At 39.5% G+C, this 22,676-nt stretch overlaps 1 protein-coding gene across 1 annotated transcript in view; it reads left to right on the top strand.

Annotated features, from left to right (window-relative positions):
* Nucleotides 1-22,676, top strand: part of ush2a (Usher syndrome 2A (autosomal recessive, mild)) — a 205,958-nt gene that overhangs the window by 173,386 nt on the left and 9,896 nt on the right. Inside the window, exons 58-64 of the mRNA XM_057343361.1 lie at nt 260-417; nt 3,874-4,032; nt 4,475-4,637; nt 7,923-8,277; nt 16,827-17,054; nt 17,129-18,648; nt 20,954-21,275. Of these exons, the coding sequence (XP_057199344.1) occupies nt 260-417; nt 3,874-4,032; nt 4,475-4,637; nt 7,923-8,277; nt 16,827-17,054; nt 17,129-18,648; nt 20,954-21,275 (2,905 nt within the window). The remainder of the gene's footprint in view (nt 1-259; nt 418-3,873; nt 4,033-4,474; nt 4,638-7,922; nt 8,278-16,826; nt 17,055-17,128; nt 18,649-20,953; nt 21,276-22,676) is intronic.

Consider the following 22,676-nt stretch of genomic DNA (forward strand, 5'->3'; position numbering starts at 1 on the left):
TTCTCGGCGCTCTGTTGAAAGACGCGCATCCTCAAACTAAACTGCGCTTGCTGTGAAAGACACGTCTTAATGGCAGAATCAATGCACCCGCCTCTCTCGCTTACAATGAATTATTAAACGCGGCATCGACTCTCACCTGAAATGGAGAATTGCCGAAACAGAGGCGAATTTAACTTCTGTGACAGGAGACTTTTAAGCTAATAGCATAATTTAGTTTCGTGGTTTACTTATTTATCCCCTATCTGTCTTTGTTCCGCAGGTACGTGTACGAATTGGAGGCCACCACGGGTGGGGGCAGCAGCCTTAGCGAGGGGTACGTCATTCAGACCCCCGTCTCCTCCCCAGAAAGGATTCCTCAGCCGTATAATGTCAGCCTCCGTGGCCCCCGCTCCATCTTTGTTGCCTGGTCACCCCCAGGTAATGTTTACAACCTAATACACTATGCAGGCTCTCTATTTAGCACTCATGCAAGGCTGATTTATCCCCGCTCGGGCCCGGGAGAGTGACGGCACGAGGGGTGGGGATTTATGAGTAACGTTGTGTGTAATTTAGCAGGAGCCCAACATGGTCGCGGTGTACATGCATCAGTGCGGGCCGGACGTAGATGGCTCCCACCAATCAATTAGCATTCAAACCTAAGTGACGGCTTTTCGTACCTCTTGTGTGATTTAAAGGAGAGTTGTGTGTAATGTGCTCGCCCTTCACCTACGTTTGCTCTCCCATCACTGTCCGATCCTGTCCCATTCATTCTCTCGTTCCGCTGTTGCTGTGGAGTTAAGGGGAAGTTCAGGTATGGAATGTTATGTACTCAGGAAGATCATTTGCAATTGTCTGGAACCAGACAGACGACACATATATGTTTGTTTGTTTGCTTGCTTGCTTGTTATTTTTATTTATTTAATGAATGTTGTCCTGCTTCGTGTGGTGTTCTCATTTTAAAGCCCCAAAAAGTTGAGATCAAGTTTAGACTGAATGTAGTGGCCGTGTTGTTTGTAATTCTTCAGGTGTTTCACAGGAGGTCTGTAATACATAATAGACCAGAATGTATTACAGTTTATTTTAGTTTCTCTGATTGTACTTAAGCCAGGTCTCACTTGGTGAGACCCATATACTAGAAAAGCAAGCTCCAACCCCGAAAGGGTAGCTCGCTACAAATTTGAACACCAAAACCACCAAAAATACTGAAACCACCTTGTATTCCCCTTAGGTTTTCTTGGTGTATAGCACTTAAGTGTCGGTCAACAGTTTGCAGACACATTCATGACCCTGTTTGTGAAATCCAGGCTAAAGTCAGGCTCAAGTAGTCATAATGTAATTATGAGATTAAGCATCAAAATATTTAGAGCCAAAAAATGACAAAAATAGGTAATGTGTGTTTATCGCTGTACACAGTAGATTTTGTGTTTTAATTTTCATTTATAATAGTGAAATTAATGATTTTAATGATTCTGCTGAAATGAATGTTTTCATTAACACAACATATTATTTTTGTTTATTATTATTATTTTATTATTTTATTTAAATATTTGATTTGATTTGATTATATTCATGTTATTGTTTTCATTTTATAATGTTTTTTTTTATAAAAAAGCCAGAAGTTGGCTTACTGAACATTAATTTCAATCCTTGACATGGCTTTGGTAAATATTATAGATATCACGGTTATATTTTCACAGAATGTTTTTTTACATTATTTTATTGTTATTCTATTTTTACATTAGTGTAATGTTATGTAGAGAAAAGTAATTTGCAAAAACCTTCCCTTGGTTCCAGTTGTTTTCATTCTCATTTGGTTGTTTTGGTAAATGTAAAAACCAGTCCAAATTATGATATTTAATCATATGGTATTTTCATGCTGTAAGTAAACTTAGATTTCATACAATAAAAACAAATAATAATAATAATTTTCCATTTCAAAATGTCATGGTGGGTCTATTATATCTGTAAAGATGGTTTCATTGGACGCACTCGCCTGGCCCGAAGGTCATTTCCGGTCTGTGTTTGTTGATCAGTATGGCTAGTGGCTAATAATATAACTATATTTCATTTAATTAATATTTTATTGTATATTCATTTTATTATATAAACAATTTGTTGAATGGGTTGTGTAACTTTGTTGCATTTAAGTTTAGCCAAGTAACGGTTCTTCCACTGGTAACCCAAAATAAAACTGGCTAGACATTTTAACTTGCTAGCTAATGTAATTTACTTGTGTTTTTTAGTTTTTGCTTGTTATCAGAAATGATCTACAGGGACTCTATTCTCCGTAAATGTGTACCGGAAGTTAAGGGCCACTAAAGTGCTCATGCGCAGTAACGTTTGTTTATATTGTTGCTGTGAAACGGTCTATAGGTTGGTCCTGAAATAAAAAACTTTAGGAATCCCTTCTCTATTGGATGGCTATAGTTTTGTTTGTGGTTCTCATCATTTCTATTACAGACTGCAGCCCATAAGCTCATCTAATCAATCAGTCTCTGTGTTTACACCGTGAGGCTGAAGCTTTGGGCTCATTGGTGCATCCCACCACACATGGACCGAGCGCCCCTCACATGGCGAGCAAATGTAAACTCTCTCTCTGTTGCTGCACTGTGACCGTGTTGCGGGCTGACAGTACATAGATTCCTTCCTAGTCAGCCAGACTGCTGTTGTGCACACTCACACCAACCATCCCGTGTGGCTGTCAGAACTATGTGAATGCATTCTTTTCAAATCTGTATGCACATTTGTTTTCCTTCAAGAAGGTATGCGTGCGCGTTTTCTCACTCTCAAGAGTGATTTCATAGGCTACATTCAAGCAGTCCTGATTGTCTGCCTTAGATGTTCCATCTTTTGCTATTATTGCCCCATTAGGGCTCTCTCCAGCAAGAGGGTCCTCTTAAACAACCTCAATTACCTCATAAGAGCCCTTAAACAGTCCTGATACCCACAGAAAACATTTACATAGCCCAAATCTCTTATTGACTTTACATTCAGTGAGAGGCGAGCGAAAAATCTATGGCTTCAAACTACAATATCTCACGCTTGGTTAAGTCTGAATGCAGAAACCGGATGCGGTTTTTAAGCCACACCTGTGCTTGATGAATCAGATCTGATGGCATGTTCCTTTTTCTTTCCTTTGTGCCATTATTTCATATTAGACTCTCATTCGAGTTGAAAGTGCAAAAACTCCAAAGTCAGTGATTAGTTGTAAATAATAGAACTTAGGGACCTGCGCGATTGAACTTCTTAGGCAGGAAGCTTTGATCAAAGCGTCGTCTAATTCCAGCGGGTTTTTGTATCTCTGGCAAAAGACTACATCTGCTCGGGGAGACGGCAATGAAGGAAGTTGAATAATTTAACTTTTTCATTTGTAAAGATAATCAGCCCGTTCTGAATACATCTCTGGTCTCATAAATGTTGAATAACCTATCAGCCTCCAGTTGCCGTAAATTATGAAAGGCGCAAGTGATGGGAATATTAACAAAGCATGGATGCCACAACTCTCCATCCTTAAGTTTAAAAGTATTACAGGAGATTGTGTGCATGGGCGTGTGTCCGTGTGTTTCGGACACCGGTCGGATGGGCGGATCGGGGAAGCGTCTGGTTGCCCAGAAGGATGTTGAATCAAGGGCAAAGATTCCAGGAGTGACAAACACAGTGTCTGTCAGTGTTTGCACTTATAAAAGAATTACGAGTACACATGGCTCTTCATATAATGTGATTTCTGACAGGTTGAACTGCTTGAGTGTTGGAAACATCATTTAGTGATTCTTAAATACGTTTAGGCCACGTTTTGACATTTTTACACCTGCTTAAATGAGCAGAATTATCATCTGCTTATTGGCTGTGGATATCAGTTGTTGTACGTGACCCTTTGCCTGTGTTTTCTTTTAGGTGTATATAATTCAAGTGCACCTTTGGAATACAACATCCTGCTGAATGCGGGCACTGAGCGACCCCTCATTCGCCCGGCTGGACCAGAACACTTCCTGCTGCTACAGGGACTGGACCCACACACCGAATATCATATTCAAGTGCAGGCCTGTCAGCCAGGTGCTCACCTGACACCTAACCAATACACTACAATAAACACCAGGACAGAGACATAAAAAATTCATTTATCAAATTAATCATATAAGGTAGACATTAGAAATGTATTTGCTGAGGAAATGGTAAAATAAGCGAGTGCAAAAAGGAAGTATTCTTACATAAAGGAATTACATTAAAGAAAATTGACTCACCCTCTTGTCATTTCAAACCTGTATGGCTTTTCTGTCTACTGCAGAACACAAAAGAAGATATTTTGAGGAATGCTTGTAACCAAACAACAAGGGCCCCCATTGACTTCCATTGAATGGGCACAAAACCACTGAGACCTTTCTCAAAATATCTTCTTTTGTTTTACACAAATTAAAAAGTCTTTTTATATCACTTGATGCAGAAAATCTGAAAAAAAAAAACACTTAAAAGACGGCTTTTGTCTGTGTGTGTGCAGATGGTTGTGGTGTAGGACCGGGGGTGTCTGTTCGGTCCCCTGAAGCAGCTCCATTGGCTCAGGACCCCCCAGTGCTTACTGCTATAGGTGCAGGTGTTATTGAAATACGCTGGAGTCCACCACACAAACCCAACGGCCTTATAACTAAATACTTCATATACAGGTAAGCAGACTGCAGACTGTACAATTTTCATTTGGACATTTGTATCCGTATTTTATTTCATTGGTCGTTTCTAGCACCTTTGCTTTTATTAAAGCTGGATTGTGGATGTAGGTCAGTCTAGACCAGGCAAACACAAAAACAAAATCACCAGCAAAAATCTTTAAAATCGGTAATTGACAAAAAATATACATCAAAGCAAAACAAGGTAATGTCAGCACACCACAGTTCCAAAAAATAAAAATGTATTAATAGAGGGTATGCATTGATGTCACTTTCCAACGTGAACATGCCGCGACACACCGCCTTGAGTGCCAGGACACGTTCCCTTGAGTGGTAAAAAACGCAGCAAAATGGCCGCTCTCAATAGGAGAACAAAGAAACCGGGACTAAAACACGCAATTATTTGCTGAAATTAAAAGCAGCTGGACTCGACGGTGATCCTTACGACTGACAGGATATTGTAAGCAGCCATTTTGCTGAGTGTTTTGCCACTCCAGGGAGTGTGTTTTGGTGTGTTCACATGGGAAAATGACGTCACATGCATACCCTCTATAGACTAACAATTCTAGGATCAAAATTGTGCAACCTGTTTTAGAATAAAACTGCTGTAAGCAACATATTTGAAAGCATTTTTATTATATCAGTGGGTAGTTTTGTTAATGCTTGCTTATAAACATAAGAACAATTTTTCAGTCGTTAAATAAGATATCCTGCTAGCATCTAAAGGACAGATATTTTGTCACTACCGTGGATGTCAGCTTGCAACCGGTACTTCTTTATCAGGGTACTTCTTTGTCAGGGTAACATCAGCGAAGTGCTTGCCTGGGTGTGCGTGACATATATGTGCGTGTCCATGTAAGGGCATGTTTGAAACGACGGCCGGAAACGTAGCGGAACACAAACAGTAATTATGCCGTGACCTTGAGGTGAACAGGCCAATCACTGCTGGTTACACTTGTCAACAGTGTCTGTCCGACTGACAGCGGGAAAGCGCAGAATAGAGTACGGAGTGCTTATGTGGATATCAGCTGTATATCAGTGACTGTGCTATCTGAGCGAGGAGAAGAGAGAGAGGCTGATGGGCAGCTCTAAATGGAAGATGACATCGCACTGCTGACTTTGATTATTCCGGGCACATTCGTTGCCGTTAGAGACCAATATGAAACAGAATGCCGTGATTCTCGTGCCCCGCGCGGAGGGGATAAAGCACTGGCTGACATGGTACAATCACATCAGAATGCTCTGCTCAGCTGCGTTCTTCAAGGAGAACTGGGGGAGCTGTGCGCCGGGGAGATGCTAACTCTGTCATTACGCTGCCATCATTGGCCTTATGGTCGGAAACAATGCACCCGAACATGAAACTTCACCAATTTAAACCATTCGGGTTTTGAGTTGAAGGATTTCAGACATTGATCCGATTAAACCATAAATCGAGATGTCTTATTGACACATCTGGTCCAAGGATGGCAACAAAAACATTGTGTACAGCACCTCCTCCCTGTGGTTTTGCGTGTGCGTGTTACTAATATGGTAAGGTTTTAGTCAAGGGCATCATGGCTTGTTGACCAATGTCATTCAAATGCAAGGTCAGATCAACCTAAGCCCGCATAAATCTTAAGAAAATACCATTAGCATAGCCGCAGATGCCACTGCTTTCCGAAGAACGCATGACTGGATTTCACCTCAGTCCTGATTTGGGAGCGGATAAACCCACATCACATTCATGAGGCAGAGAATTCACACATGGCTTAAAGGACTTGGAGTATTATTGTATCTACTCATCTTAATACCAGCGATCAGCCCCGCGCTAAATGTAATCGCTTTAATGTGCTATTGTGTATGTATTCAGCTCATTGGAGGTTATCTGAGATTTTAAAGCGAGTCTCCGCTACTCAGGGGTGTTTGTTCTGAGTGTGTGTAACTTACAGTACACAGGGGAATGAGGAATTACCTGGGATAGTCTTTTGCTGGCGTACAGAATTATTGTAAATTAGTTTCTAAAAATGTCACTGTTTATATTGCATTCATGTAGTTTCAGATGTTGGCGGTGAGACAATACAGATGTTTATGTGATTTACGCTAGGTGACTGTTACATCCTCAAAACAGCTGGACTTCATATCATAAATAAATGTTTTTTTCTTCTTTTCCTAAATTTGATGTACTGTATAAGGCATACAGATAAAACATAATAAAATATGTAATATGGGGAAGGGAAAACTACAATGCACTCAACAGAACATCCGTGGCATATAGGCACAGCAAAGTCTTAAAGGCACAGCAGCAAAATTATAGAATTGAATTGTTTAAAATTTTTAGGGTCAGGAAGAGGCTAAAAAATCAAATGAAAAAACAACACTTTAAAAAACTTTGGGTTATTTCAACCCAGCAGGGGTAAAAAGTGAACAAACCCAATAGTTGGGTTATAATTTAACCTATGCTGGGTTATTTCAACTCAATATGCTCAGTTGTTTTATCCCACAGTTGGGTCAAATATAAACAATTTTCTGGGTAATTTAACCCAACGGTTGGGTTTATCCATTTTTACCCAATGCTGGGTTGAAAAACCCAACATTTCAGTGTATGACTGTTGTTGGTGCAGATCGAAAACCTTACCTTACATTAATGTTATATGTAGGCCTATGTACTTTATAGGGAAAAAAAATGTGTGATATATCATCAGGGTGCATTAATACGCTATTATTTCCTGACTTGCCCAAAGTTCTTGTATTGCAGTGTGTACAGAACAGACTGCTGTTTCCAGCTGTGTGCTGTAGTTTAGCTCCATGGTGTGAGACGTTCCTCTCCCCTGCCGGCCTCTGTTTGGTTTTATTTTAATGCGCTGGGTGAGATTAGGCCGTTGCGGTGCGAGTGGGGCCGGCAGGGGCCACATTAGAGCGTTGAATGTCATTTTCTCCAGCAGCATGGAAGCCAGGCCTCTGATGTGGAGGAATTAACGAACCTTGAGCGAAGCACAGCACTCTGCCCCTACCCCTTACCTCCTCTGTGTGTTCTTTGGCCTCTTTTCTCTGACACCCCCATTGGATTGATTGTTTTTCTTTGGGCCTAGCTTTTAACCGGAGCTTTACTTTTATTTGATGTTTTACGGTTAAACAGCATACAGTAACACTGTGTCCAAAACCAGGCGGTTGACTGTTTTTCTACACCTGAGAATAAAACTACCTTTTAGAACAAACAGCTTTAATTTTAATATCAACAGTATTCTTTTTATGTTTTTCCTTGATTTGTCATAATATTTAATGTCATCTTAACTTCTTCCCATTTAGGCAACCAATAGGAACTCAGGAAGAGCTGCTAGTCTTCATCTGGACCGAATGTGCCCTTAATTTCACAGATGCCTCTGACTCCCTTTTACCATTCAGAGAATATGAATACAGAGTCTCCGCCCAGAATTCTAAAGGCTCCACCTCCAGCTCCTGGGCCTCTGTGCGCACTCTGGAGGCAGAACCGGAGGGCATGGATCGACCCACTGCCCGTCCCTCCAGTGCCTACTCTATTCTGCTGAGCTGGACCGAGCCGAACGTGCCAAATGGAGTGATCTCAAAGTACAGACTGGTGTATCAGAAAATACCCAAAGATCCAACGTTCAATTCCACAACTATTACCGCTCTTACAGTTACGGTAATGTACTTAAACTTACAGGTTGGAATGCTGTCATAATTTAACTATGTGCAAAGTAATGGTGCATTATACAGCAGTCACACAAATGAATTTCTCCAAGATCTGTAAAATTTAGAAGCAATGTGTTTTGTGTTTTCAGACTAAGTAAAACACAAAAACTGAATTTTTTAAGTAAAATTCAAACTATTCATAGAACAAAATTAATCTGGAACACGTTTATTTAAACCTTAAAGTTGCTGAGATGCAGTGTTGAGTAAGTTACTCTCAAAAAGAAATTAATTACTAGTTACTAATTACTTATTCAATAGTGTAATTAGATTACTGTACAAATTACTCTCTCCAAAAAGTATTTAATAACTTATTACTAATCACCTTCTATATCTTACATCAACCTTCATTAGAATTGATTCAAGGATAGACATGAAACGGCTTATTAAACAAATAAATAAAAAATAACTACATAAATAGTTCTTATTAACTGACCAAAGTATACAAATGTAAGGAGGATACGTTAAAGCATTCATTTTAAAGTTAGACTTATAATTTTTATGTCTATTCCACTGTAATTCAATTACAGAAAAATTGAGAGTAATCCCTTACTTTACTTTTTCAAGGGGAAAGTAATTCAATTACCGTAACTAATTACTTAGTAACTAGTTACACCCAACACTGCTGAGATGCAACCCTTGTGACAACTTCGCCATGTGACAACTTGCCCCAGTCAGTTTCACTTGTGTATGCTCTGGATTGCTTCCACACAGAAAGATGATTTCATACTTGCCCACCGTGATTATATTTTACTGCACACATGAAATCTCTGTGTCTACTGACCTACTCTTTGATTGCAACTTATTTCAGTTCCTAGATCAGCTTCTTCATGTTAAGTTTTATTGTCTCAGCATGAGATCATCTATCAGGGATCAGACCATTACTTGCATGTTCAAACAGATTCCTCACCCACCACCGTTTCCACCTACGGAAGCGGCCACTGTGATTCTTGACAATCTTGTGTTTGACACAAGGAAAAATAGTTTGCCGGTTTCTCTGCAGATGCTCGTGAATGCACCACGGCCAAATTTAAGGCTTCAGTTTGAGATCCTGCTCCAAACCATTGTGAACAGAGCCAGCTCGCCCCCCGATAGCAGCAACACCGCAGGGGAAAGAATCCAGACCCCACTGAGGAGTTCAGCTTCCCCCACAGAGCTCTAGATAGATGCCTGCCTTATAGGCAAATTAATTATTTTGGTAGCAATTAATGAACGTCAGGCAGGATAGGCCCTTTATCAGAACCCTTCTTTTCTTCCAGAGTAATTTAGAGTTGCGCTTCTACTATTCTCTTGGCAGCCCTTTCACTTTTTCTTGACCTCCAGAGGTCGGCCGCTGTGGTGAATGCGTGACGTCAGTTTGCAGTTAATCAGCTTGTAATTAATTTTCCACGTGTCCTCAGCCCTCTGGAGTTATGACCCCGGCTTCTAATGGCTAAAACAGATTCATCATTTTGAAATTTGTAAATTTTTACTCAAAATTTTTTAAACTTCAGATTTAAATAAACTTTTTTCCCTTAATTCACATGATAGTTATTACGAAAATAAACGTTTAAGTATACATGGTAGTGTATTTAAGTCTAGTTTGAAATTTTGTTTTTTGTTTTTGTGGGGTTCATGGCCAGTATACATTAGCCCCCTTCAGACTGTCATTTCATACGTTTACTTGAAAAAAGTAAAACAATTAACATAAAAATTTGGTTAAATACATTGCATACTATATATTTTCCAATTACATTATTATGTTAAACTTGGATTTTCCACACAAAAGCAAACTTATGCAAAGAAATGGCTTCAGAATATAAATATTCATTCAGCGGCATCGCACTGATTTTTCCCATGTGTGCCTTCTGAAGACACTGTCCAATCGCATAACGCCTGCCACAGCGACATTCTTATGTGGGTATTAGTGCAATTTCTCACGGCTACATTTAATCCATCGATCGTGCTGAATCTTTTTTTGGACCCTGACTTTGTGCTATATCAGCTGTCCGTCTGCCATGTCAATACTTGGCCTGCAGTGGGGCATCATATTGATTTAGCTGTTGCCAACTGTTGAGTGGCTACAGGTTAATGTTCTATCATGGAATTAAGTTGTTTTTGTGTTTGTGGATTATGCACAGAGAAAATCAGCGTTCATTGCTGGTAGCCTGTGCTTTTCAGTCTGACAGTGACGTAAATGTACACAGAATCTTTTAGAATCATGGTGACGTCAGAAAGTTACATAACAAAAATAGTTTGAATAAATATTGTTAAAATATATAATGATTTTTAATAATACTTCCATGATTGATTTTGCAACTTCATTTGCTTCAGCTGGCTGCATAACAACACGAATATTCTCATGCAGAATACCCCAATTCATTCACAAAGCATTACAGTAATAGTTTAATTCTATCGTCATTTACTCACCCCTCTTGTCATTTCAACTCTGTATGACTTTCTTTCTTCCACAGAACACAAAAGAAGATATTTTGAAGAATGTTGTTAATTCACTTGCATTGGTTTTGTGTCAATTCAATAGAAGTGAATGGTTTCTAGCACTGTTCGGTTACCAACATTCTTCAAAATATACAGGTTTGAGAAAATGATGACAGAATTGTCATTTTTGAGTGAACTATCACTTTAAAACGCTTGTAAATGACCATTAAATGTAAGATTGATGTTCATAAGTACAGTGTTTTTGTGGATCAGTTAGTGTGATTCCCAAGAAACAAAGATGCTGATAAAATGCAAGACTTGAATCCACTGTGAGTGGATAAAAATGTATGCCAAATGTATAAACGTAATATAATAGATTAGAATGTAGGCTTATTGTGGAAGATTAACCAGTAAACATTCTGTACTATAGGTGTAGATCAGCTGAAAACCAGGCTAAAATCTCAGAATCTAAAGCTCTTTCACTCATTCACTATTCCCTATATAGCGAATGCTAAATAGTCCACAATATGGGGAAGAAGTGAATGAAAATGAGTGAATGATTTCAGACACTGACGTAATATATCCTGCGTCTGACAGTATTGTCGCAGACATTTGTCATACTGCTTATATTACACCTGCATGGCTTTATAGATCGTAATGAAAAAAATTCACCTAATTTGTCACGTTTATTGTAATAGTTTATAATAAAGAGAACAAAAAAACAGTTTGTCACGTATACCATAACGTTTATTTATAACGTTTAATAACATTATTTAATAACACTACTGTCTATAACATTTATTTAATCTGTTTATTTTTTAACGAGGTAGAAAATAACTGTCAACAAGAACAAACACAAGCGTATAAACGTACATTCGTGGCATTAACGGTCACTTTGCTCCAGGTGATTTTAATCAAGCAGTTGATTCGCGTTGCATTATGGGAAATAGTCATTGTGGGTAAAAAGTAGTGAACGAATGTAGGGAACGAGTTGTTCACTCAGAATTCGGACAACACTACAAAATGGCAGACACCCGATATAGTGCACTATATAGGAGATAGGGAGCGAATTCGGACACGTTTAATTCTGAGATGATCATAATTTCACAACGATTTTAATCTTTGACATAGCATTACTCGGTCAATATTAAATATTTCAAGGTTATAATTTTACAGAATGTTCTTTACACTATGTAGGGTGATTTTATGCAGAAAACTACCAAATTACCAAAAAAATGACTCACAGACAGTCTCACAAATGGATGATAAAAATAGACTTGTGCTTGATATTTCCTGTTTGATATAGATGTAAAAATTGTCCTGTTTGGACACATGGGACGAGTGGACCAATCAGATAGTGGAGCAGATGGTGTTATGTTTCTCAGTAGCACTTTTGCAGAGAAGAGGTTTCCGGTGGTCTGAGAAGAACGCCCATGCGCTCTCTCTCTCTCTCTCGCTCTCTCTCACTTTATTTTGGTGGGTGGGGCTGCTATTGATCTCTGGCTGTGCTGTGTGCAGTACCTCGTGCCAGTGTGTGTGATTAATGTGGACGTCATGGCGGCGGGACTGAATGAGGCTACGGAGCACAGGCGGTCTGAGCCGCCAAAAGATTCCTCCCTCACCATGTGCGCAGACGCCCCTCATTACCAAACACTTATCAAGCCTACATGAGAGATTAGGCAGGCCCAGTCACAGCCAGCCCCAAACCTGCTCCCACTTTCTCCATCTCTCTCTCTTTCTGCTCTCTTTTATGTTTATGTTTTAATCTTTTACTTTTTCTCCTGTTTTCTCATCCACTTTTTCACTTCCCTCTTTTCTTATCTCCCTTTTCTGTTATTCTTACCTATCAATTCTCTCTGTTTCTCTTGTTCTCTGTCTTTCTGTTTTCCTATTTTTCATTCTTTCAGTATGTTCCTCCTCCCCCTGTTTTCTGTGAGCTCACTCTCTCTCTCTCACACACTCTCTGTCTCTCTCAGTCTCTCTATCTCCCCCTCCTGATCTTTCCAGATGTTGCTCAGCATCCCCATGAGAACCCCAGCGCTGGGAGATGTATTAATACATCCTATTGATTAGATCAGGACCCCTGACAGTCATTTGCAGAGATACCATCTGGCTGCTGTTCCAATGCCTTCACCCAAACAGGACGTGACACCTTATTAATCTCCACCACCGTTCCGTAGACGCTTCGCCTTTTGCGCACAGAAGCCCAACTCTGTCGGAGTGGCAAGCGGAGATGCAGGCGGACCTGAAGGGTGCAAGAAATTAAGGTTATTACACAAATTGAGCCATATGGTCCAAATATTTCAGAGCTGAAATTTACTAGGCAATAAAAATTGCTCCTGCCTTCCTAATGGTGTAAATTACAGTTTAACCATGGCTCTAATGATGTCCTTCTGCTGCCTGTAACCACTCTAACATGAAGGACATTGTTTAAAAAATGCGGAAGAAATAAACCAGGGGGGGTTCAGAACACCAGCGGCATGTTTACAATCTGTTAGTTTATCATTAAGAACACAGCGAAGAGTGCATAAACATGATGGCCGCGCGTCAGACCGTGTATTTGTGTAGCCTCGTATACGTGCGGTCTGATCCGAATAGAACCCGGAGCTGCTCGATTGGGCCCTAGTGAAACCCGGACGTGCTCATTTGCAGAAAGGACAAACGGAGGGGAGCTCCCAACGGGCTGCGGGGTTTTCATTGTGGATTCCTCTGAGCTCGCGGAAGTTTTGTTATCTTTTAGGTGTTCGCTGGTAAATGGGGCTTGTGACACACAGTGTTTGTGGTATTTTAACATCTGAACTACACACATGGATGTTCAGTAGTGTTAAAGGGATAGTTCACCCCCAAAAATTTGATCTTTTGTGTTCCATATCTGGGGGACACACAAGAAGATATTCTGAGAAATGTGTCTTTGGTTTTGTGTCTGTTTAACGGAAGTCAATGGAGGCCAGTGTTGTTTGGTTACCAAAAAAATCTTCTTTTGTGCTATAAGGAAGAAAAAAAAAATCTGTGGAACTTTATAGGCACATATTCTATGTAGGCCTTTCTGTACTAAAGAAAGAAAAAACACATAGTACGTCAATAAATATAGAGTTGCAGTTCGCCTTTGTATGTTATGTATTCAAAAATCTGCTTTTGATTTGTAATACTGCATAAACACTTGAGAGTGCCTTTTAAATCTAATTTCTGATTTAAGGGTCTGAAGTTAGGGGTATACTTGACTGTGCACGCTTGTGGTTCTCTTTTCTAAATGCTTCTTCTATCATTCATGTTCTTGATTGTCATACACACTTGGCTGTAAACGGTACTGTTTTCTGTTTCAGCCTGTGTGTGTTTGCATGCGTGTGAGGGTTTACTTCATCAGACACCAGCTCGGTCTGAAGAAGCTCAGTGATTCAAGAGCTCTCCGTCTGATTGAGTCTGTCCGAACAGAACTTTACATCTAAACCACAAATAAAGGCATCTCAGGAACTGGGTCATATTCTGTTTTCATTATAGCTGAACAAAAGGGTAGATGGGTTGAAATGAAGTGTGTAGAACCTCTCAATAGTTGAGAGCTAAAGGTGTAGGAATGAGATGAAGAGAGGGGTTGGACCTTTAAAGAAATGTCATTCTTTGCATTTTATGTATTATTGGGTATCTGTTAGCTATAATGTATTTGGGTCCAGAGACTGTGTTTTAGCATCTGTGTTGGTACAAACAAAATGAATTTATTAAATATTTTGTTAAAAACATATTTGGGTGCCAGGCGTTATCCTGTTGGCTGAGTAATTAGCCAATCACAGCGTCTTGGAGGCACTGCTTCACTTGTGACTTTTATCCTATATTCTTATATGATTGTAGTGATCAATATTCTATAGAAGATATTTTAGAAGATTTTAAACCTGTAATTAAAGCGTTATTTAGCATGTACATAAAAAAATCAGTGTTCAAAAATTATGTATGCATAATATTGTCCATATTTTCGTAATAACAACATGTTATCTTTTAATTTAATATGTTGACTTTTTTTGCAGTTGGCCAATGTACTTGTATTTTGTAATTATACCATTTAAACTATTTCATACTCCATTTATTTTTTGATATACTTAGCTTTCCTGTATTTACTGTAAAGCTGCTTTGATACGATATACAATCTAGAAATACATTTTTATCAAATTGAACTTCGATTTTGAACACTTCTCAATGGCAAGAAATCAATATGACATAATTTGACTTGAAACTACATACAGTAAAGCTAGATACTTAGTTAAAGATTGCAGCTTTAAGAAACAAATCAAAATAACATTTTTACATTTACATTTTTACAAACATTTTAAAAATATATTCAGACATTATTCTCTCTGTTATTTTAGTTGTCGGTATATATCAGTTTTCTAAAATTCTCATACAGAATCACCCGCAGAATGCAGGTAGGGTTTACTTCAAACATGGCCTAAAACCTCTTTTGCCAAAGGCTTCATTTGATGCTTTTTGATGAGGCATTTCCCAGGCACTGTAGCTGTTAGCGTATTACTAATAAAATCCAGCTCGGGCTGAAGTCAGCAACGGCGGGCCGGGACAGTGTGTCTACTGTATGCAAATGAAGCAGTCCCACACCTTTGAAGGGTCAGGAATCTCCACTTTCATCTAATCAGCATAATTGTTGTGACAAATCCACATGGTTATTCTTAATTAAAATCATCCCCTGGCCCAACAGCCCCCAGCGCTGTCACAGGAAATCACACATATGTGAGACGCTAGACCTGCGCCCGCTTGAAAGAGGAAAAGAGTAAAGAAAAGGGATTTTAAAAGACTTTTTTTCCTTTACAAATGACTGATTCTATGAGCTAACGCTAAATGGGCTTCTGACTCTGATTCCTCTTTAATGTTTAAAACAGCGAGGACTCTTTCCGGCTCAATTACAGGAACTCCGCTTTAAATCGGGAGAAAGTGTAAACTGTTCTTTTGTCATACAAAAGAAGTCTGACTGCTTTTGACTTCCATATAGAACTACACACATCCATGCACTTTATGATGTTACAATGCTGTTTTCATTGGGTAACTTATAACCAGTATGTGGTTTTGAATATCTTGATTGTTATATTTGCAGTGTTTTCTCACTAATATACTAATGCACCTTACACATCCCCTTTTGAAATGAGAAATTCTGCACATAACCAAAAGGCAGCGTAACCGATTCTCTTAATCAAAACTTAAACACTTCCCACACTTTAGGAATCTGTGCCATAAACATTTATTTGGAAATCTATAACAAAAATCAATTCTCTTAGTCGCTTTTTAATGGCTGCCTTGAGTACCCTGGATGAGCGAGCGCCTGCTTGTTAATGTCTTGGTGCTCGTGTTTGGGAAAGTGTTTGATAGCATTGCCATCTAGGGGCAAGATATAAGTCTCTACGCTGAGATAAACTGAAATGAAACAGCTGTCTCTATTGACAATGTGCATATGTTTGCTGGTTTATAGTCCAAATGTTCTCAATTTTTCAACCACGTAAAAAGGTAGCTTTTTAAATGCCCCAGTGCCTCCCAGCGATGTAATGGATTGGGACGTAAAATCTGCAGAGGGACAGTAGAGAGGGGGTCTGCTGGTTTATTGTTGGGGGTGAGAATTATGCTTGCGTGTTTTCTGGTCAAATTAAATTTTATTTCAGGAATGGAAAAAGCCTGCTGTTCAAAACAAACATCGATTTACAAAATTGTGATTAAACGTGGATCCAGTAAAATGTTGCATTGCCTAATGAATATCATTTTTTCATGTCTTGTTGTCAGTATTGATATTTTTGCTCTATATTATTTATATTATTTTATCCTTACATTATATTTTGATATATAATTTTGATCCAGGATTTAGACCTAAGTACTGCATAAGTAAATAAATAAATATGTACACACACACACACAAAATATGTTTGATTTAGACAGATTATATTTATATATAATCTATATAAGAAAATTATACCTGAGTACTGTATATATAAAACATTACAAACAATGTCTTAATTAAACAATAATATTATATACTACTACTACTTATTATTATTATTATTTATGTTTATAGCTATTTGTTTATGCTTTGTGTTGTAGGGTAGCGTTTATCAGGCTCATATATTTGGATTGGAGGCATACACTACATACAACGTACGTGTTGAGGCATTTAATGGAGTCGGCCAGGTGTCCAGTCCCTGGGTCACCATTCAGACCTTTGAAGCTTCTCCCAGTGGTTTGGCTAACTTCAGTGTTGAGAAGAGAGAACATGGTCGAGCACTGCTGCTACATTGGCCTGAACCTGCTTTTCCGAACGGAGTCATCAAGGTACGCTGACCACTACAACTGTAACATTGCAATACCATACTCCTGGATCTTCCTTAACATATTTCTTTCCACAGATATACAATGTCTTTAATGAGGGCACCTTGGAGTTCAGTGGTCTTGCGCGACAGTTCCTATTCCGCCGTCTGGAACCCTATACAGAGTACACGCTCCTCCTTGAAGCTTGCACAGAAGCCGGCTGCACACGTACTGCGCCTCAGTGCGTAATGACAGAGGAAGCCCCTCCTGCCTCCCAGCCAGCTCCTGCAGTACAGCAGGTCCATGCACGCAGCGTGGAACTCCACTGGTCTCCACCTGCTCAGCCCAATGGTAGGATCCTGCAGTACAAGGTTCTGGCTGTGAGTCTTGAAGACTCCAGGGTACGCAGTGAAGAAGACGACTCTTTGAGAGCCAAGATCGTTTTCACGCAGAACAACACCCAAGCTGGCAACTTCTTCTACAATATGTCTGGCTTGCTGCCCTGGAGCAAGTACAAGTTTCGCATTCGGGTTTCAAATGCAGCCGGATATACCGATAGCCCCTGGCTGATGGTTCACACCAGACAAGCTCCTCCAAGAGGTCTGGCTGTCCCAATTGTCAGTCATATAGATCGCAAGCCTAATGAACTCTTTGTGTCTTGGACACCACCTCTGGAGCCCAATGGTGTTCTTCTGACCTACAGGATTCAAAGGGACAACATTGGCTTTCATTTTAGCTTTGATTCTAGTGTTCGCAACTACACGGATGTAGATTTAACTCCGTACACTCTCTACAGTTACGCAGTCATTGCATGTACCATAGCTGGGTGTGTTACTAGTACGCAGACACAGATAAGGACGCTAGAAGATGCCCCTGCTAATGTGGAGACGCCTACGGTGTCTGACATCACTTCCTATTCCTTTAATGTGTCATGGGCCGTACCGTCTTTCCAGAATGGGGAGATCATTGTATATATCCTCAAAGTTAATGACAAGGAGGTCTATCGTGGAAAACGTTTGAGCGTGCAGGTGTTGGATCTCCACCCACATGTTTCCTACAGCATCATCTTAACAGCCTGCACCAATGGTGGTTGCACAGCAAGTTCGCCCATCTTTGCCCAGACTAGTGAAGCCCAGCCCTTAGGAATGCCCGCCCCCATTCTTAAAGTCACAGGCCCAGAATCAGTAGAGGTCACGTGGAGAGAACCCCTACATCCAAATGGAGTAATCACAGGGTATGAGCTCCATCGTAAAGGGAGTCTCATTTACACCGGAATTGACACCCGCTACCATGACTTCACGTTACTTCCCAGCGTAGAGTATAGCTACACCATCACTGCCAATAATAGTCAAGGGGCAGCCACTAGCCCACCAGCATTGGCTACGACTCAAGCTTCAGCACCCTCTGGTGTGGCACCCCCTAGACTGGAGGCTTCGGGGCCATTTAGTGTTATGGTACAATGGGAACCTCCAGCACGACCAAATGGAGTTATCATTGCCTACTCGCTTTACAAAAGGGACCCAGCTGAGCCGAACGTGAAACGCTTTGTTTTTGCTTCACACCACAGTGCGTTTCAGAGCCAAAGTTTCTCCCTTACGGAATTAAAGCCCTACTACAGGTAACAATCCCAGCATGCAGTAGTAACACTGTTAGGTTTAATAGAATGACAGAAACTGCTCTGCTTAGAAAATATTACTGATTAAAGTCCCCGTAACTGGAAGTCGAGATCATCTTTACTTCTGTGTTCTGACATATTTCCAAGTGAAACCGAATATAGAATGAGAATAATAGTGGGTGTGGCTTGTGTTTTCCACTGCGAATTGATTGGATGAATAGAAACAGACGTTTCATTTTGAAATGAAACTGGAAGCAGACTTGACTGTTGGAGGGGAGGAGTTAACTGATGCTCTGTCCAAGCCGTCTAACTGACGTCATCAGAGAAGGATAGCCACTAGAGGGCGGAAGTGCATTTTCAGATTTTGCTTAAGAGAGGAGATTTCGGAGTGTCTGTTTCCACTGAGTACAAATAGACCACCTTGTTGGCAGAGACTATTTGCACTAGCTCCACCCACCAATATGTGATTGGAATAGGGAAAGTGTAAGAAGGATGCCATTTCATACAGCGACTCCAGTGGTGTAAGGTGTAAAGTCTGTATGGCTTAACATGGAATACCGGGGTTCTAATCCACCTCTCGCTGAAAATGCTCTTTAGCCTTTTTCTATTACCTTACAGATCATAAAGGCATTTGTTTTCAATAAAATTGATTTAAGACTTAAAATTAATTTTTATTCATTACATTTAGGTTTAGGGTAAGGTTACTGATAGTGGTAGGAGTAGGGCTTTAATAAGCAGAATAAGTTGCCATCATTTTAATAATTTTTATAAATATAATGATTCACACTCTTTTATTATTGCATAATGTTTAATGCACAACAATACTGAGGTGCAAATAGTAACGTTATCTGCCACTATTTATAAGTAAATAGCATCTAACTACTATTTCTACTTAATCCAAAGAAAATACAGCTATTTTCAGTTAGTGTAAATAGCATCTATTGCTATTTACACTTAGTGCAAACAGCCGCTCCCTAAAGATTTTGTGGGCACATGAATTTAAAAAAATGACCCACACAGAAAAAAATATTTATAATAAACATTGCAATATTCCATTAAAAGTAGTCATTTTCTTTTTATTTCATGGGGACTTTAATGTGTGAATTGGTATGTTAACGAATGACACCTCACCTTTCTGTCATTTAGTCCCTAGCAACCCACAGAACAGTGTAGCAATGCCATAGCAACAGCTTAGCAACAGCCTAGCAACCACCACAACAACTGCCTAGCAACTAGCCAGAGCACTTTGGCAACTGGACAGCAATGTCCTTGAAACCACCCGTGGCAGTGAGTTTGCACAAGCGAGCTCGTAATTTTTATTTTGTAACAGCAGTCCACAACAATTAAAAGTTACTAATTTACAGTCAATTGTAGCTTGTAATATATTGCATGAAAAATATACAGTATACTGTGTCTTATGTACAGCTGCTTTGTAACAATGAAAATTGTAAAAAGCGCTATATAAATAAAGTTGTTGAGTTGAGTTGAGTTGAGTTGAGTTGAGTTGAGTTGAGTTGAGTTGAGTTGAGTATACAACGTCGTATCTTGGCTGGTGATTTTTTTGGGTGATTGTTAGTTAAAGACACCTTACACATTTTTTATCTCAAATTTAACACCATCTCCAAAGCATTTTATGGAGTGTTTTTTAGACTGAAAATGTGTCAGCCTTCTCACTGTTTCATTAAAAACAGATACAGTACATTGATAAAACCTTATAAAATAGGGAGAAAGGAGAAAGAGAAAATGGAGTCAACCTTGAGCCTTTTCTACTTTTTCCATCTGTGGCATAGATAAAGACGGTCAAAAGGAGGAGGTACTCAAATGAGGGATGACCAAAGTCGGGGGCTGTATACGTATGTTGAAGTGAAATCTAGATAAGTGGGTGATGATAATGGTTCATCAACATTATCAACTCGCAACTCATTGCCTCTTTGGAACGACCTTCCGTTTATTCTCCCCTCATCTCTCCCTTTTCTCCTTCAGTCCCTCGCTGGTGACCTTCTGAAGGAGAGGACCATTCATTGTCTATACTTTTGTTCATACCAACAACAAAAATTTAGGCACAAAAATGTGATTTATCTTTTTTATATTGACCATTTATGAGGTCTATAAATAAATGTTAAAATATTAAAGTTATTACCTACTTTTTTTTTTTAAATGGCTTCACACAAAACCAGATGTTATGCTTTCAAACAATTCAATACATATTTTACGTATACGCACTTTACACATTGAAAACATTTGCACAGTGTACACTGATGTTTTGAGAGATGTGTTTGATGTTTGTTTATTTTTGTTTATTTTGCAGGTATGAGGTGAGAGTGGAGGCCTGCACACTTTTAGGGTGTGCAGCTAGTGACTGGTCTTCAGTGCAGACGCTTGAGTCGCCCCCTACTGGCCAACCTGCTCCACTGCTGGAACTACAGACTAACACTAAGGGCATACAGACTGTGTTCTTGGTGTCTTGGTCACCTCCAGCTGAGCGTAATGGGAAACTTTTGTTCTACGAGCTGTTCCGCAAACAGATTTCAGACACAGAAAGCCGCTCTACAGCAACATTGGTCTACCGCAACTCCTCAACCTCTTGTCATGATGACAAACTGCAACCCTACACAGCCTACGAATACCAGGTCATACAGCTATTTTTCATTCCACTCATTTGGTCATTTTAACAAAAAATATTGTAAACTGAGTTAAGATTAAGAGTTTACTGCATTGTACTAAGAAACAACAAAGATGACTTTTACCTTTTTAAAGGGATAGTTCCCCAAAAAATGAAAATTCTGTCATCGTTTACTCACCCTATTGTCATTTCAAATTCGTATGACTTTCTTCTGCAGAACACAAAAGAAGATATTTTGAAGAATGTGGGTAACCTAACAAGGGCAGTACACATTCACTTCTATAAACACAAAACCAATGCAAGTGAATGGGACCACCATTGTTCGGGCACCAACATTCTTCAAAATATCTTCTTTTGTGTTCTGCAGAAGAAAGCCATACAGGTTGAAAATGACAAGGGGGTGAGGAAATGATGACAGAATTTTCATTTTTGGGTAAAAGATCCCTTTAAGAAAAATGTGAGTGGTACCTACCCATGCTTTTATGGCTTTCATAGTTCAACATGGTTAAAGGGTTAGTTCACCCAAAAATGAAAATTATTTCATCATTTATTCACCGTCTTGTCATTTCAAACCTGTATGACTTACTGTCTTCAGCAGAAAACAAAAAAAGATATTTTGAAGAGTGTTGGTCACCAAACAACATTGGCTCTCATTGACTTCCATTGTATGGACACAAAACCACTGAGACATTTCTCAAAATATCTTCTTTTGTGTTGACGAAAGAAAAAGTCACGCAGGTTTTGAATGATGTAAGGGTGAAAAAATGATGACAAATCCTATTTTTTTCTTTATTTTCTGTCCGGGGTGCATGAATACCTGTAGGCCTATATAGGATTTTTATTCACCAGGTAAAAACGTAAATCTCAACTCTTTGTGAAGTAACTGCACATCATTAGCAAGCACTACTAATAAATGACACATCATGATTAAAAAAAAGATTCCTCAAGACATCGTGATACTGTATTCTTATTATGCATAACAGTTTAGGGTAATCATGAAACAACGCGTGATTAAATATGCCACAGAAAGCAGTCCTCAAGTAATATTAAATTAGCATGATTATTTGCCGCATCCGTGTTAAATGTTTTTCTCATCTACGCTCTCTCATTCACACAGACAGGCATTTAATCTCACTCGCTATATTCATCGCACCTCCATCGCCTTACGAGACCTTTCTTTAATTGACAGCCTAGCCTTTGAAGCAAAATAACATTAGCATTTGACTGTCAGGCCTGAGAGGCGTGAGCTGATCAGAGGGAAATTGATAGAGTTTGCCTGATTGTTCCATCTTATTTATGAGCGGTAATTTATGACAGCTGGCGGGCGGAGCTGAGTGATGACGGACAAGCGACAGTGCCATTAATCTGGGCGCGGGTGAATGCTGACGATTACGATCGAAGCCATCGA

The sequence above is a fragment of the Triplophysa rosa genome, linkage group LG10 (genome assembly GCF_024868665.1).
Source record: "Triplophysa rosa linkage group LG10, Trosa_1v2, whole genome shotgun sequence".
In the NCBI taxonomy this organism is placed as follows: domain Eukaryota; kingdom Metazoa; phylum Chordata; class Actinopteri; order Cypriniformes; family Nemacheilidae; genus Triplophysa; species Triplophysa rosa.